The following is a 16,758-nucleotide window of genomic DNA, read 5'->3' as shown; positions in this document are numbered from 1 at the left end:
TTGGTTGAGCTGCAGACAATTTTCCACTCTGGTGAACAATAAAGATCTATTCTACTCTGTCTACTTAGAGATCGTAACATCACATTTTAAAGTTTTTTCTTCAAGCATCAAAGTTATCCAGTAATAGTTGTCAGGAGCTAATTTGGTAAACGTTTAATGGAAGCAGTTAGCCAAAATGTTAGCAAATACATAGGTGTCAAAAGAGAAATAATCATTAAACTAATTAAAAGAGAATAGCAGTCCATACTTGTATCTGTCATCCCATTTGATGAACTTCATGGAGTCTTGCTCTCATAACGGTTTTATGTCTTTCTGTCGTCTTTTTGGTTCCGGACATGTTGGTGTTAGCATGTTTCCATCTATCAGATTCATTTTCACACAAAAGTCAGATTTCACAAGAAGCCCCTTGTTGAGCTAAATCTCAGGAATGGGTCTCAAAGAACTACACTTCCCAGAGTGCACCAGCAGCAGCAAACTGGCTGCATGTTACCTCATCAGTCATTGTCTTATTTGGAGCATCTGTGAAGACATGAAGGATCTCAGTCATTCAGATAAACAAACTTTCAGGAAAAAAAAAACATTTAAGATTCCATTTTAAAATACGACGACGTTGCTCCAGATGGGATTTAAATTACAGGGATTTAAATTTTATGAAAAACAGCAGCTGTACTGTAATTACTACTCAAGCAAGGATGAGAATGATTCACATACACATCCTGGACTGGATTAAAAATCACCTCCTCTGCAGAAGTAAATCTGAATTGGGCTTAATATCTTTGTTGGCGGCCTTTTTGTGTAAGCGATCAAATTATTCAGATTTTCCTTCTTGATTGCAGCGATTGAACCAGTGACCCTCAAAACAGCAAATATGTTTTAACATGTTTGCAGCAGTTTCAGGTGTAGTCTTGTGATACTAAACAATCAGAGATCTCCACCTACCGAAGTCTGGGGATTTCTAAATGCACGCCAGATGCTTGAAATGGCCGCTATCAAACCTACACCTCTTACATTTTTAGTGAGGACACACCTTGCTGGAAATTATGCTCTATCCCCATTTTCCTCTGTAGTGAACTGCATGTAACCACCACAATATAAAGGGTCTCCCTAAATACTTTAGATTAGTTCTGCAATGAAGGTTTTTTTTAACACTCCTGTTGTCTGCACCTTTTGTCCTCCTGGGTAAAAATTGACCTGGTTTGGTTTGAATGTTTATAAAGCATAAAGGTATAAATGATCAGTTACCAATTCTGTGTTAGACCTATTTAGCTAACTTTATTCCAACTTATTATTACAGGTTTTACATTACTTTTTTGGAAATTATGATCAAACAACCTCATTTTTGAGTTGTCCTGTTGTCCTTTTGACCCGAGGACAACCTCCCATTAAAATTAGGCCCTATGTCTCCTGAGCAGTATGTTTCCACCAATTTCCCTAATGGCCATGTAATGTTTGAACGACAGGTGAAATTATTAAACTGAGGGAACATAGACACATTCCCAATAAACTGGCTAATTGTTTGAACCCAGTTTTAACAACATAACCTGCAGCTTGTCCTCAGTCTCTATGAGCAAAGACCTGTGAGTCTTACTCAGGTGTTAAAATCAAGCTTCAGGCTCAGTCTCACATCTGTAGTAAACTCTAAACTCTCTCTTTTTAAAAAAAAAAATGATGGTCAAACGACCTAATTTCTGAGCTGTCCTGTTGTCCTTTTGAGCCGAGGACAACAGGAGAAATAAACTGGGGTCATCCCTATGTTCCCCTATTTCTAAGAAATTGTCCTCCTATCAAAATTAAACCCTATGTTTCCTCAGCAGTATGTTCCCTCAAGGATTTTCCACCAATTTCCCTAATGCACATAACATGTTTCATTTATAAAAATGCTTGAACAAGAAGTGAAATTCTTTATGTTATTATTAAACTGAGGGCACATAGGGCTGTGGGAACATAGTCCTGCTCCTGATAAACTCGCTAATGGTTTGAACCCAGTTTTAACAACATAACCTGCAGCTTGTCCTCAGTCTCTATGAGCAAAGTGTTAAAATCAAGCTTCAGGCTCAGTATCACATCTGCAGTAAACTCTAAACTCTTAAGAAGAATCCTTCATAACAAACCCAGCATCACTTTCTGCTCAGCTGGTAAGATGCTGCTCATCAACCACTACTGTCTGACTCTCTGAAAACCTTCCAGAGGAAACTGAGAGGAGACATCACGCTTATTTGTCCAGTCATCGCTGCCTCTGTGGATGTTGTTGTTGATGAAATTACATCTTCAGCGTGAAGACAAACTGCAGGACAGACGCAGCAGAAGACAAACTGTGACAGATTCATTTGTTCACCATTAAACATTTATTTCGAGGCAGTCGGTTCTGCGTGACGGAGCTGCCCACAGTATCATGAAGTTAGCGTTGCCTGTAAAGCCTGTCACACATTTTACTGAGTGCTCACTCGTATAACTGAACTGTGCATTTTAATTGGCTTCATAAATTGAGGGATAGTGTTGGTTATGATTTTTGCTGCTGTCAGGTCAAAATCTTCCATCTCTAAACAGAGTTACAAGCATGTGCATGTGACCACTACTTTTATTTGTCTTTACTTTGCATATTTTAAGACACACTTTAAAAACACTTTAAAATGAAAGATTATTCCATAGCTTCCATGAACATTTTACTGGTGCAAGTTCTTAATGTCATTTTAACTTGGTTTTATCTGTATTGAAAGTAGTCACACACTCTCATCTAAAGTCAGTTTTCCAACTCTTTGGTTTCTAATCTCTGTTATCTTCAACATGCCCAGCCTTAAGCCTTTTCTTTCCTGCTGTTATTACACATGTTTGAACCATTTTTGTCAAGTTGTGACAATTTAAAGTTCATGGGAAATGATGTTTGTTAAAAGCCTCTAAAAACAATAAAATTAACAACAACATTGGAAAGTTTAAAAAAAAAGTTAATATCTAAACATATGGAGTAAACAACTTGTTATACTGTTGTATTGGTTTTATTTACTACCACCCAACAGAGGAGACTAATTCCTGCCGCTTTATATTTCGATATCAGCCTGTCGCAGATGGAAATGACGCTCTTATTAACCCACTGTGCTCTACCTGTCCAGCACCAAACAGCTGACAAAGAAGAAAGTCTAGAAGCTAAGGATCTAAATACTTTAATTCATTGTGTTGCCAGAAAGGTAAATTGAAAAAGAGATAATTGCTTTAAAACATTAGCATTTAGCTCTTTGGACTCGACCAGCTCTTGAGGCTCTTTAGCTTCTAAATGATATTCACCAGCTATCTGCTCCTAACTGTATCCTTCTGCTGTTTGGTGCTGATCAGGTGGTGCACAGTGGGATTATCAGAGCTGCTGCTGCTGCTGGAGACGGGGTTCATGAGAGCAGTGAGACTTAACAAAATCAGTAAATACAGGCGTTATAAAACCAAAACAACAAGCTGAAAGAGAAAAAATGCTGCAGAGTCGAGTGATGGGTCACTGTGGATTCATTTGGTCAGTCGTACATGAAAAAAACACCAACACATCTTTGTTGCACCAATGATTAGTCCATTATAAGCTGCAAGATGATTACAGCTATCTCCAATTTCATGCTTGTTTGTGTGTTAATACACTAATTCGGTTACTGAAGGCCAGTTCTGTCGTCCATCACTTTGCCCCCCCCGAGAGGACAGAGGACATTAAAATGAAAGGAGGCATGCTGGTGCGTGGCAATCATCCTTCTTTTAAAGACAGAGGAGTCCTCAGTGAGATAAAAGCACACCTCTTTTATCATTTCATTTCAAGATATAATCAGAGGGGAATAATAACGATGATGATGGCAGTAATAGATCGACTTGGAAAGGAAGCCAGCCTGAAAAACCAGCCCGTCATATGATGGGATGCATGTTTGACGGACGATTTTCACTCTTCGACAATATCTCAGAGTTTTGCCAGCAATCTTTTTCCCTCAGCTGGAGAGGAGCTGGTGCAAATCTAGACAGATTGTATAACGTCCTCACGATCAGAAGGACTAATCTCAGAGTCAGGGGACAGAAAATGGCCCAGTTGAGGACGCACTTCAGCGCTTCTACATCTCCTACATCTACCCTCATAGAGCTGCATGCAAAGTCACAGGCTTACAGAGGCAATCACAAGGCCAAGTATGCTTAGGAAGAATCAAACAGCCTCACTGATTTTTATTCTCATCACTTAAGCACTTTGCGTCGGGGTGGGTGGGCAGCGCGATTGTGAATGTATCTTTTTTGCATTTCAAATAGCGATAAGGTGCGGCCAGTTGGGTTTCTCTAAGCCCTCCTTTTCATGCAGAGGAGCAATAATGATAACACCGGGAGATAAAGGCTCGGACGTACATAAGCATTCATGCGGAAATTTTCTTATTAAAGAACTGTCGACTCCAAAGTGTGGCACGACTGGTCTTTGAATGGAGAACCACATTTCCAAAGACAAGAGCTTATTGCTTTTGCTCATCAGCAGCGGCAATGAAAAAAAAAAAGAAAAGAGAAAAAAATGAACAAGACAAAAAAGACCACCAATTTTGGCTGGGTGTGAAAATGAAGCCAGCCTTGAGTGTGAGGAGCGATCTTTAGAGTCTGGGGTTCGAACAACCTGCAGCAAGTAAACCCATAAACACAGCAGAGAGACATTATTCATCAATAAAAGAGCAACAATACTCTGCAAAGCTCATGAAACAACCTGCAAGCCCAAAGGCTGAAAGAACCTGCACTTAAAAGATCATGAAAGCTGAACTTCAGATGTGCACAGAATCTCTCTGGAGCAATACTGCACAGAAGGTATAAATCTTTACTGAATAAGATGAGACGTGCACAAAACAAAAGCAATCAGAGAGAAAGAATCTGGAAAATATGAGATAGATTTACGGCTGTAGATTGTGAAATCCGAGCTGTCAGGTGTAAATCTCTGATCATGATTGATTTCAAAACGTCTTTTCAGGTGTGGATTCTTAGCTGTCACATTCAACACAGTGAGGTTAAGGATATAAGTGGCTCCAGTTTCACAAATTTATCTAAAATACTTAAAGCCTGCAGTCTTCTGTTTTACCAATATGAACAGTTCAGTATAACTATTATCAGCATAATTGTGTAATTAGGTTATAATTGAAGTCTAAAACTATACACTTTTTACACAAATGAGAAACTAATAGAAATCATAACAGTTTTATTATTTCAATAAATAGATCTTACATTGAACATTTAAACCTTTAAGCTTGTATGATGAGCTCTGACAGATTAAGAACTGGAATAATAAACTAGATAATTTGTAATAAATGAACTAATTAGGTTTTGACAGTTTGATGGTTAGCACAGAGTTGGTTGTGTAAAAATTAAAACACTGTAATGATAATATAATGATATAATTTAATGATAAAAAATTAAATGTGGGTTTTGTTACATTAAACGTAAGTCTTTGGTTGATGTGAGGCATTCATGTATGTTTAATTTCCAGGCAAGTCTCCATTATTACGGGCAAAATTGGATATATAATGACGTTTGAAAAGAAATTTCCCAGTTGTAATTGTTCATGTAAATGCTATTAACAAGTTGGAATATCATAATTAAGATAACTCATAATTTTGACGTGAGCACAGCATCTGTTTGGTAACACTTTAGATTACGACCCACAACGTACTGTACAGCCTAATTATTCCCAATTTACAATGCCTTTTTTTTTTTTTTTTATTATTACAGTGTATATCAGTACAGTACATACAGACATATACATGAAAGGTGATGTAAATGTGAAGTTAAAAAGCATTCTTCAAGTGTCATGTCACATGTCAAAGTGTCCTTGAGTAAGATACTGAATGCTAAATTGCTCCTGAAGGCAAAAACATATGTGAGTGTATCTGAATGATGAGTTGCAGCCTCTTCCATTAGTGTATGAGTGTGTGTGTGTGTGTGTGTGTGTGTGTGTGTGTGTGTGTGTGTGTGTGTGTGTGTGTGTGTGAGTGAATGAGTGAATGCTGGCCTGTTGTGTAAAATGCGTTGAGTGGTTAGAAGATTATAAAGGTGCCAAATCAATACACTCCTGTTCATACTGACTATTAAAAGTTCTCCTTCAAATGTGCTTTAATGGAAGTGATGGAGAACAAAATCCACAGTGTGTCATTTAAAAGTAGATGTGAAGCTTTATATTCAGCTTCAGCAACTCTGAGTTAGTGGATATCTGACACATTTACAGTCTTTTTAGCATCAAATTCTCCTCTTAGTGTTTCCTGTTGAGCTGTGGTGGAAGTATAGTAACAAAAAGACTTTAGCACTAAAAACACTGTAACGTTGAAACATAGAAGATGAAGATGTGTCTCATTTGGATAAAACTGAAGCTTCACATTAGCTTCAGATCAACTTTTAAATACATTATTTTTGTACAGAAGGAGGACTGTGGATTTAGTCCTCCATAATTTCCATTGAAAGTAAATTATGAAGGATCTTCTAATGGTCAGTATAAACAGGAGGAATGATTACAGCAAGAAAAACATGCTTTAACCCTCCTGTTGTCCTCGAGTCAAGGAAGGAAAGGAGGGAGGAAGGGAGGAAGAAAGAAGTAAGGAGGGAGGAAGAAGGAAGGATGGGAAGAAGGAAGAGAGGAAGGAAAGGAGGGAGGAAGGGAAGAAGAAGAAGGAAGGATAAGAAGGAGGAAGAAGGAAGGAAAGGAGGGAGGAAGGAAGGGATGAAGGAAAAAGGAAGGATGGAAAGGAGGAAGAAGGAAGGAAGGGAGGAAGGAAGGAAGGAAGGTAGGAGGGAGGTAGAAAAGAAAAGAAGAAGGGAGGAAGGAAGGAAAGAAGGACAGAGGAAAGAAGGAAGGAAGGAAGGAAGGTAAGAGGGAAAAGGAAAGAAGGACAGAAGAAGGAAGGAAGGGAGGAAAGAAGGAAAGAAGGACAGAGGAAAGAAGGAAGGGAGGAAAGAAGGAACAGTCAAAACAGACTGGGTCAATTTGACCCGGGAGGACGACACAAAGGTTAAAGTTCATTTGGGTTCCTGACTGTTGTTTTAAGACACACTTGAAAAATGAAGATGTGTCCCAATAATGTTCCAGTACACAAACCTGAAGCCTCCAGTGCAGATTCACTGAGAATAGACATTAAAGTGAAGACAATCTTGTTATTTTATTGATTTTTAACATTGGAAATTGTACTTTTTTTGTGTGTGGAAGAAACATAAACACAACTAATTCTTCCAAGCTGGGTATTATAAAAGTATTGATTAGTGCTGCTTTACTACTACAGCGTTTAACTGTAGAATCTATTCTGCCAAATTCCCCTGAAACAACACAGAAGAAATGAACTGCCATCAGTGTAGCTGTTGACCTGGTATAATCTCAAATTTATCTTTGGCATTACTGTATTGCAGGCCTGGACTGGGACAAAACTTCGGCCCTGGACTTTTTGGTCCAGACCAGCCCACTACAATCCACGCTCAGATACTGTGCCAACTCGCATTGATGTACATTTAAACACAGAAGCCCTTAATAACAGTAGTATACTGAACAATATCCCTTATATTCTGGAGGCTTGAATTAGTTTTAACTGTATAATGTGAAACTGTTGAACGAGCTATAAACCCTAAACACTGACTGAAAATATGTAAAGCATAGGTTACTGTGTCATGTTGTTAGATCAATGTCCATCATGAACACATTGGACTGTGGGAATGAAGAAAGGTGCATGTGGACACTTAAAACACTTTAACTCTGGTGACCTGATTTGGGGAATGTCATTATGGGTAGAAATTGTGAAAATAGCAGATCTACATGCTCAAACCACATCATATTGCAACATGTGAGTTGTAAGCTTGCAGATTTGCAATTATGTGGCATCCTTTGATGAAAATAGTGGTCAAGTGGTTAATAAAAGTAACTAAGTAACTTAACCACTTAACGCACGCTGTTCCGTCTACGGGACGGGACGGATGTTAGGAGGTAGCCACAAGTTCTTCTGGATGTTTTAAACACCAACCCTTAAACATATATACTCATGCCGTACATCGTTGGAAAGCTTAGATTGTCCTGATTCATTCAAGACCACTCACGACTTATATGGTTGCTCACAGCCGTGATAGTATTAGCGATTAGCTCGGCTAGCCCCTGAGCTAAGTAAGAAAAGCTATAATGCCTACATACCTTCAAAGTCTTCCCTTTATCCACAACGATCATCTTATGACTCAGGACTTTCTGTACAGCTCACCAAGTATCCATTCTTGTGAAATATGAAATCCGTTTCCATAAAACCGAAATACTTTCCTCAATATGTCCATGTATTTAGTCCAATACGTAACGTAATAACACAAATAACAAACCATATACGGTCCGTTTACGTCATTTCCTGACCTGCACGTCCATCTCAGAGTACACGTGACTAGATGTTTACGACCGTGAGCCTCTCCTGCTTCTGACGACACCACACACAAGCCAATCGGTGTTTAGGATTAGGCAGTACATGTCTCCAAAGCCAATGAGGACATGTGACCGACAACAATGGCTTTGATTGACTGCTGTTCTAGCCTATGGAAATATTCGGTGAAATGAAGTTGATAACCTTTTAGCCAATAGTCTGAGGTTTCCAACGGTGTATGACACTAAGCTATTACGTTTGGCTGTCCATAAACAAACTCCAAGCGTAACCGGCGTGCGCCCGGTGCGTAAAAGAGTTGAACCATATATCATTACGCACTCGGCATTTTGGTACACGGTTGGTTCTTCTTCGACTTAACATATGACTTATACCAAAATAAACAGATAGATAGATAGATAGATATGGCCAAACAAAAAAATATGGTTATATGTAATAATAATAATAATAATAATAATAATATGGCGTCAGCTTTCATTAGAGACCAATATTGTGATTGTAGGCAAAGGGGATGTGAAGTTATAGGTGTTTGATTGTGGTTATACAGCTTTGGTAACCAAGTGTCCAAAAAGGACCTGAGGAAAACGCATGGACATACCTGTTGAAAAATAATTCAGAAAAATTCATCTTTTGGTCTTTTGACTCCAAATTTGGACTGCATGAAGCCAAGACCTGTGGCTGTGGCCTCATTGTGTCTATATCCCGCTGAGAGGTCCCTGAATGTCTGTACACATGTCATTGTAAAGGCAAACCTATGGGCGAGTAAACAACCCCATCATTGTAACCTCTGCCACTCTTTGTCAGTAAGTCACAGAATCACACAGACACTTTTACAAGAATCCTGAGAGTGTTTCCTTTCCAATGATACCAGACACATCTCTGAGTCTCAAACTATGTGGGATCTGTGCTGCTCACAACTTGGGCATGTCGTTTAGGCTAACAGCATAAAAAACAGGGGCGTGTGTTAAGTGGTAAAGCAACTAATCAATTAATCAGGATAGTATATGAATATGGTTATTGTTTTCCAATACTTTAGATAACTAGATTTAGGCCTAGTTGTAACACACAAAAGCAAAAACTAAATGAACAAATAAAAAATAAAAACGGGCAGCCATCGGCCCCACCGGGAAAAATCCCAGTACTCCCAATGACCAGTCCACCCCTGCTGTATTGCAATTCTTGTGACTTACTGGCCAACATCTGCAGTGTGTACCAGTAAATCTTACACTGACGGATGCTGGCTAAAACATTTACTCTATTTATCAGGATCTGAGGTTTTGTGAAAGGCTCGGACACACAGCATGAGATGAAACATTATTTTGTCACATAAAAATGGAATAATTCACATCCATGACTGACCCCTATTTCACAATACAGACCTACAGCGAAGACTTCAAGGGTCTGTCGCTGACCTCAGATCAGTTTGATTTCTGCTCACAGCAGAGTACCGAGAGCTCACTTCTGTTTCTTCTCTTTGTATTTTAAAACGATGATTCACACACGCCGACAATACAAACTGTTTCCTTCCTCCGACAATTCAAAACACCCTTTTGTTGAGAGAAAAACATGTCGATATTTCCATTGATTCAGAGAGTATAATATCCTGAGCAATAATGGATCCTGATGCTGTGATGGAACAACACAAACAAACTAATCCTGCTGGTGGAACAAGTTGGAGAGTGTCCTATCACGTCAGTTTTACATTGATTTCATGCCAAAAATAAACAAACAAACACTCACACACATTCTGAATCAAATCCCAGAACTACATCACCACCAAAATATAATCCATAGTTCTTGGATTGAGGCCAAATTTCATTGGAGTCTGTTCAATTTTTGAGATACACTGACAGGAAAACAAGCTAAACTACACTTTTTTTAAACGATGGAGAGAGATGTGACTCACCGTCCTCCTTCACCAGAACCTCCTTCTGGCACATGTCCTGCACGTTCACGGTGCAGTTGACGATGAACTCTGGCATTGAGCAGTCGTGTGTCATCTCCTCACACTGGTAGCACTGAATCTGCAGAGCCAGCCCTGAAACACACACAGACACACAGACACATATATATAACTATGAAAGATGCATGTCATGAATATACCTGTATTTGGATTGGACCCGAGAGAAGCAGGATACAGAAACATGGTGGATGTCTATAAGTTATAGGAATTGTCCTCGAGTCAAGGAAGGATGAGAGAGAGGAAGTAAGGAGGGAAGGAAGGAAAGGAGGGAGCAAGGAAGAAAGGAAAGGAGGGAGGAAAGAAGGAAGAAGGAAGGAAATGAGGGAGGAAAGAAGGAAGGGAGGAAGGAAGGAAGGAAAGAAGGAGGGAGGGAGGAAGGAAGAAAGGAAAGAAGGAAGGAAAGGAGGGAGGAAGGAAGGAAAGAAAGAAGGAGGGAAGGAAGGAAGGAAAGAAAGGAGGGAGGAAGAAAGGAAGGAAAGGAGGGAGGAAGGACAGACGAAAGGAAGGAAGGGAGGTAAGAAGGAAGGAACAGTCAAAACAGACGGGATCAATTTGACCCGGGAGGACTACACGAAGGTAAAATAGCAGAATTACAACATTCACATAATTTAAATAAGTTACTAACAACGATTCAAGCCAGAGGGATTCTTCCTCATCATCTCTGACTCATTTCAATCTTTTACTCGAAACAACAAAATTAGCATGATTGATTTATTAAAAAGACGACTAACAAATAGCTGCTGTGGTTTGAGGCCTCTTTAACTTCAGCTAAAGCTTTGCAACAGTTTCACCCAGGAGCATTTAGTAGTTTGATAAACAGAAATGTTTAAAAAGTGAAAGAAAATTGTACTTTTAAAAGCTTATAAGGGTTTAATAGTAACTGTTCCAACTATCACTCATAGCATCCAAGAAGAAAGCAGACACTCGGACATGCATTCACTATCACACTATCTTCTTTTCTTGTTAAAGTTGCAGCAGAAACTGAAGTTGGCTTCTTCGTCCTGCTGCCATTACTGTTCATGGATGTGTTAATAAGAGCAGGATATAGGGCAGCCACTTTCCCCCCAGTGGTCACTTGCGGTATTGCAGCAAAAGTTTTTTCCCCATAGTCCTCCTGGGTCAAATTTACCCCGTCTGTTTTAACTGTTCCTCCCTCCCTTCCTTCTGTCTGTCCTTCCTCCCTCCCTCCTTCTCTCTTTCTTTCCTTCCTCCCTCTTTCCTCCCTTCCTTCTTTCCTTCCTCCATCCCCCTTTCTTCCTTCCTTCTGTACTTCTTTCCTTCCCTTCTTTCCTTCCTTTCTTTCCTCCCTCCCTCTCTCTTTCCTCCCCCCTACCTTCCTCCCTTTCCTTTCTCCCTCCCTCTTTTCCTTCCTTCCTCCCTCCCTCCTTCTTTCCTCCCCCCTACCTTCCTTTCCTTTCTCCCTCACGCTTTCCTTTTTTCCTCCCTCCCTCCTAGCTTCCTTCCTTCCTTCTTTCCTCCGTCCTTCCTTTCCTTCCTCCCTTCTGTCTTTCCTTTCCTCCCTTTCTTCCACCCTCCTTTCCTTCCTGCTGCCTTCTCTCCTTCCTTCCTCCCTCCTTTCCTTCCTTGCGTCCGTCTCTCCTTTCTTCCTCCCTCCTTTTCTTCCTTCCTTCCTCCCTCCCTCCCTACTTTCCTTCCTTCTTCCTGCCCTTCCATCCTTCCTTCCTCCCTTCCTCCCTTCCTTCCTTGACTCGAGGACAACAGGAGGGTTAAACTTTACTCGAGCTGAGAAGAGCTGATCACAAAGTAAAGTCTATGGACCAAGCGGGAACTTGCGGGTGGAGCCAGTAGGGAGACAGTCCTGCACATATTCAGTAGGTTGCATAATGTGGAAGCAAACCTGGAAGCTAGAAATATTCAGCTCTTATAATACATCCATGGTACTGTTTAGGGATGATCATTGTGGCTGATATCTGCTGTTTGCTAATAAAACCTTTCTCTGCATGATGGTTCATCCTGATGGCCCCTTATTGCCAAGAATTACCGGATCTGACAGGAGAAGAGAAGGACTGAAGGACAATAGACTGTATGTATTGTCAAAAACAAGAAAAAGGGAAAAGGAAGCTACTTGCTGTATGCTGCCTCCTACTGTACAGGTGTGGGTATAGCAGTATTTCCATTTAATGCTACTTTATTTACTCCACTACATTTATTTAAAACAGCTTTAGTTACTTTTCAGATGAAGATTTGACACAATGGATAATATAACAAGCTTTTAAAATACAACACATTGTTAAATATTTACAACCTTTTTGACGTCTTACAAAAAGCAACGTGTAGTCGGGGTCACACTTCAGGTATTTATGATTGATTTGTTTATTTAAGTGCACATTTTCTGAGGTGAGAACAAGAAAGGTGCAAGACACTAATCGATAATAACCAGGAGGGCAACACGACAAAACATGATGTACAGTCCCACAGAGAACAGAGAGAACATTTCAGGACCTTCATGGAAGAAACATCTCGTTATGATGGATAACAGTGTTCTCTGTCTTACTGTAGCTCCCAACCACCTCTTATAAATCTCATTAAAACAAAAATCTCCATATTAAAGAGCCAACTCAACTTATCAGCTTCAAACAATCAAAGGAATCAGTATTTTTTGAATTGGATCTTTTCAAACAAATCATTTCTCATGTCCTGTACAAAGAGTAACGATATGAATATGAATTCATCCCTAACATCACATAACTTTTGCTCTTCATGAAAACTTTCATATCTGCCAGTAGTTAAGTACTGGCAGATACTTGAGCACATATGAACCTTTGCCTCCTCTGTATATTTAATTTTAAACATGGTTCTGCATAGTCATCGTCTTTGATTTGAATTTAGTTTCTAATCTTTGGTTTCTATTATCGAGCTATCGTTCCTTATGGATCTTTAATCTTTGTTTGACTGCATTTATATTAACTTCAAGTTATTCCTGATAATAGAAATCAAATCAGAAAAATATCACTGCTCCTCTCTCTCGGCCCAGGATAACTGTGAGCTCAAAGTTAAAGATCTTTTCGTTCAGCTGTTCTTCTGAGAACTGAATAAGGCGGCTCACCATTTCAATCTTCTGCTACACAAAACACGACTCAAACTCTCCAGCTCCACCAAATAGTGATTTTACCTCTAAACTTCTTACATGGTTTCATTTCAATAAATGTTCAAATGATCCAATATTTCAGCAAAAATCAAAGATTAGAGAAAAAGTCCAAAAAACTGAAAACACATTTGTGTATCAGAACTTAGTTTTTTCTTCTTTCCTCTCCCATTAATCATCTCAGCACCCCTCACATTTATCTGATGACCCTTTGGAGGGGCCCCACCCCTAGGTTGGGAACCACTGGACTAAACTAGATAACTGTATATAAAGTAGTGTAAACTAGCTAACTGTATATAAAGTAGTATAAACTAGCTAACTGTATAAAGTAGTATAAACTAGCTAACTGTATATAAAGTAGTGTAAACTAGCTAACTGTATATAAAGTAGTATAAACTAGCTAACTGTATATAAAGTAGTGTAAACTAGCTAACTGTATATAAAGTAGTGTAAACTAGCTAACTGTATATAAAGTAGTGTAAACTAGCTAACTGTATATAAAGTAGTATAAACTAGCTAACTGTATATAAAGTAGTATAAACTAGCTAACTGTATATAAAGTAGTATAAACTAGCTAACTGTATATAAAGTAGTGTAAACTAGCTAACTGTGTATAAAGTAGTATAAACTAGCTAACTGTATATAAAGTAGTATAAACTAGCTAACTGTATATAAAGTAGTGTAAACTAGCTAACTGTATATAAAGTAGTGTAAACTAGCTAACTGTATATAAAGTAGTGTAAACTAGCTAACTGTATAAAGTAGTATAAACTAGCTAACTGTATATAAAGTAGTGTAAACTAGCTAACTGTATATAAAGTAGTATAAACTAGCTAACTGTATATAAAGTAGTGTAAACTAGCTAACTGTATATAAAGTAGTATAAACTAGCTAACTGTATATAAAGTAGTATAAACTAGCTAACTGTATATAAAGTAGTATAAACTAGCTCCACCTCCAGCAGCTACAACAGTAACATGCTGCTCTAACACCGATGCTTCACTATTAATAATCTAATGATGTCATATATAATAATATATCACTACTTTTACTGTAATACTGCATACTACATCACTCATAATACTGTAATACTTCTACTTAAGGAGGATTATTTTTACTTGTAATAGAGTATTTTTACATTGCAGCATATAACTTCAGTAAAGGATTTTAATACTTCTTCCACTGACTCTCTCTCTATTTAAATATTCCACTTATCTTCTCTGGTATCACGAGGAATGTGCAAATGTTTTCCCTTGAAAGTAAGTTTGGTTTTGATGAATCTTCATGTCATAGTTTCCAATCATTTCACATTAATCTGACAGCCACGCTCAGTTATTCAGCTGCTTTCTGTAAATCTGGTGGCATACGGAGCATTGATGACATTTATCTCAGCAGCATGTTGTTGCAATATTTCATCATGTCTTTAATAGTTGATGTTTCACCACTAGCTACTGTAGAAATTAATTAATTTAGAATTTATGATCCTCTTTGCTCTCATGTTTTACCAATAGGACAAGATATATTCTGCAATGTCATTAAAGGTTAAATTACACCATGTACAGTATATTCATTATTATAACAGTCTACAGAATACAAATAATCAACTCTTATATAATATTTGCAAAATGAATATCCCAAACTGATGATTTTGGGATTGAAAAGCAAGAATACAGGATGATATTTTACTGCATTTTTAACCTCTGGTCAATATCTCTGACTTTGACTGTTATTCAATTTAACTGCAATCAGAAAACATATAAAGTACAGCCACATTTCTGTGTAGTAGCACTTCAAATAAAGTGATAATAATTGATCATTTCATGCCATATGATACTTCAGCTTCACTTCACACTTTTCTGTAGTGTATATTTTACTTTCTACTTCATTAATCTGACAGCTCTTTACTTTTCATTTATAATTTTCATCCAAAACACACAATCAGCCTCTAAAATATGACGCACTGTTATAATTAATCTGCCCAACAGAATATAAAGCAGTTACAATGAGGAACCAGCCACAAGATTAAAACGCTGCTCACACATTCATGTATTAATAACAATAAAATCATTGTCATCCTTAAAGGTGCTGATGTTCCTGAGTTATTTAATATATTCTGCTGATTTAATTAATTCGCATTTATTTAATTACATGCTTTATTCAAGTAAATGATCAGAATATTCTGTCTCACTGCGGGAGACAGATAAAGTAAAAACATCTGCACACTTGTCAGAAAGAGAAAAACGCTCCTTTACACTCTGCTTCTCCGATTATAGTGAATCATTGGGAGATCTGGGAGATATCAGACCGATTTAACTCCGAATGGGTCTTTTTTTTGGATCTGCAAAACTTACCTGGATCATTTCAGACACGCAGGAGCGCAGCTTTTGGAGACTACAATGTCATAACAGTAAAGGTGTGGCAACCCGATACTCTAATCTACTGTGAGTAAATCCAAATATGAGCCTTTCCATCATTAAAATTGGGAGCCAAAATCAGCAATCTGCTCGAAAGTTAAAGAAAAGACAACATGGGATCCAAGCAAGCGCGCGCCTCCCAGTTTACCTTTTTACTCTCCTTCACCAGTCACTGCGCTTCCTCTCCAGAAATAATAAAAAAAAAAAAAAAAAAAAAAGACAGGTTAAATCCCGGGGAAGTGGTGAGAGTGAAAGCGGTGTGTCCATACCTGTGCTGAAGAACAACAGGAGCAAAGTTGTGATAGTGAACAGCCGCATCGTCCGCTTAGTGTGGCGCTGAGCAGAAACATGAGAGATGGATGATCTCCGGGTCTGAGGAGCAGAGACTCAGCAGCTGGCAGTCTGGCATGGTGAGCCTCACACCTCCTCATGCTCCATCTCTTTTTATCCGACGCTGACGCACACACACACACACACACACACACACACACACACACACACACACACACACACACACACACACACACACACACAGACACACAGACACACACAAGCACAGACGCACGCGCGCACCGCACTCGAACAATAAAGTCAGCTTTCTTCTCTTTCTTTCTCTTATTATCATTACTGTGATGTGTTTGTTAATGTCCTGCTGATTTTTGCACAGCTGGAATCAAGTTTTACAAATTGTCAAAATAAGTAAAAAAGGAATGTAAGCTTTCATTGTTTTGCTCTTCTGATGACTTTAATCGTCTTTATTCTCCAAATAAACAAACTCCAAAATATTTGATTTATCTCATCTCATCTTTTTTAAAATGTATTTATTTATTTATTTTTTACACAATTTAGACTCGTAAGAGTTCATTTTTTATTGTTGTGACCTCCAAAGTCCCCAATCAGTTTTAT

General features: G+C 38.5%; 1 protein-coding gene across 1 annotated transcript in view; it reads right to left on the bottom strand.

The window, feature by feature from the left end:
• LOC128368315 (ly6/PLAUR domain-containing protein 1-like) overlaps positions 1-16,170 on the bottom strand; it is a 31,725-nt gene extending 15,555 nt beyond the window's left edge. The window contains exons 1-2 of the mRNA XM_053329105.1: positions 16,122-16,170; positions 10,276-10,407 (exon numbers count right to left, since the gene is read on the bottom strand). Coding sequence (XP_053185080.1) covers positions 10,276-10,407; positions 16,122-16,170 — 181 coding nt within the window. The remainder of the gene's footprint in view (positions 1-10,275; positions 10,408-16,121) is intronic.
• Between the last annotated feature and the right edge of the window lie 588 nt (positions 16,171-16,758).

The sequence above is a fragment of the Scomber japonicus genome, chromosome 11, assembly GCF_027409825.1.
Source record: "Scomber japonicus isolate fScoJap1 chromosome 11, fScoJap1.pri, whole genome shotgun sequence".
NCBI lineage: Eukaryota > Metazoa > Chordata > Actinopteri > Scombriformes > Scombridae > Scomber > Scomber japonicus.
The sequence above is the reverse complement of the archived record's forward strand: the minus strand, read 5'-3'. Positions and strand labels throughout refer to the sequence as shown.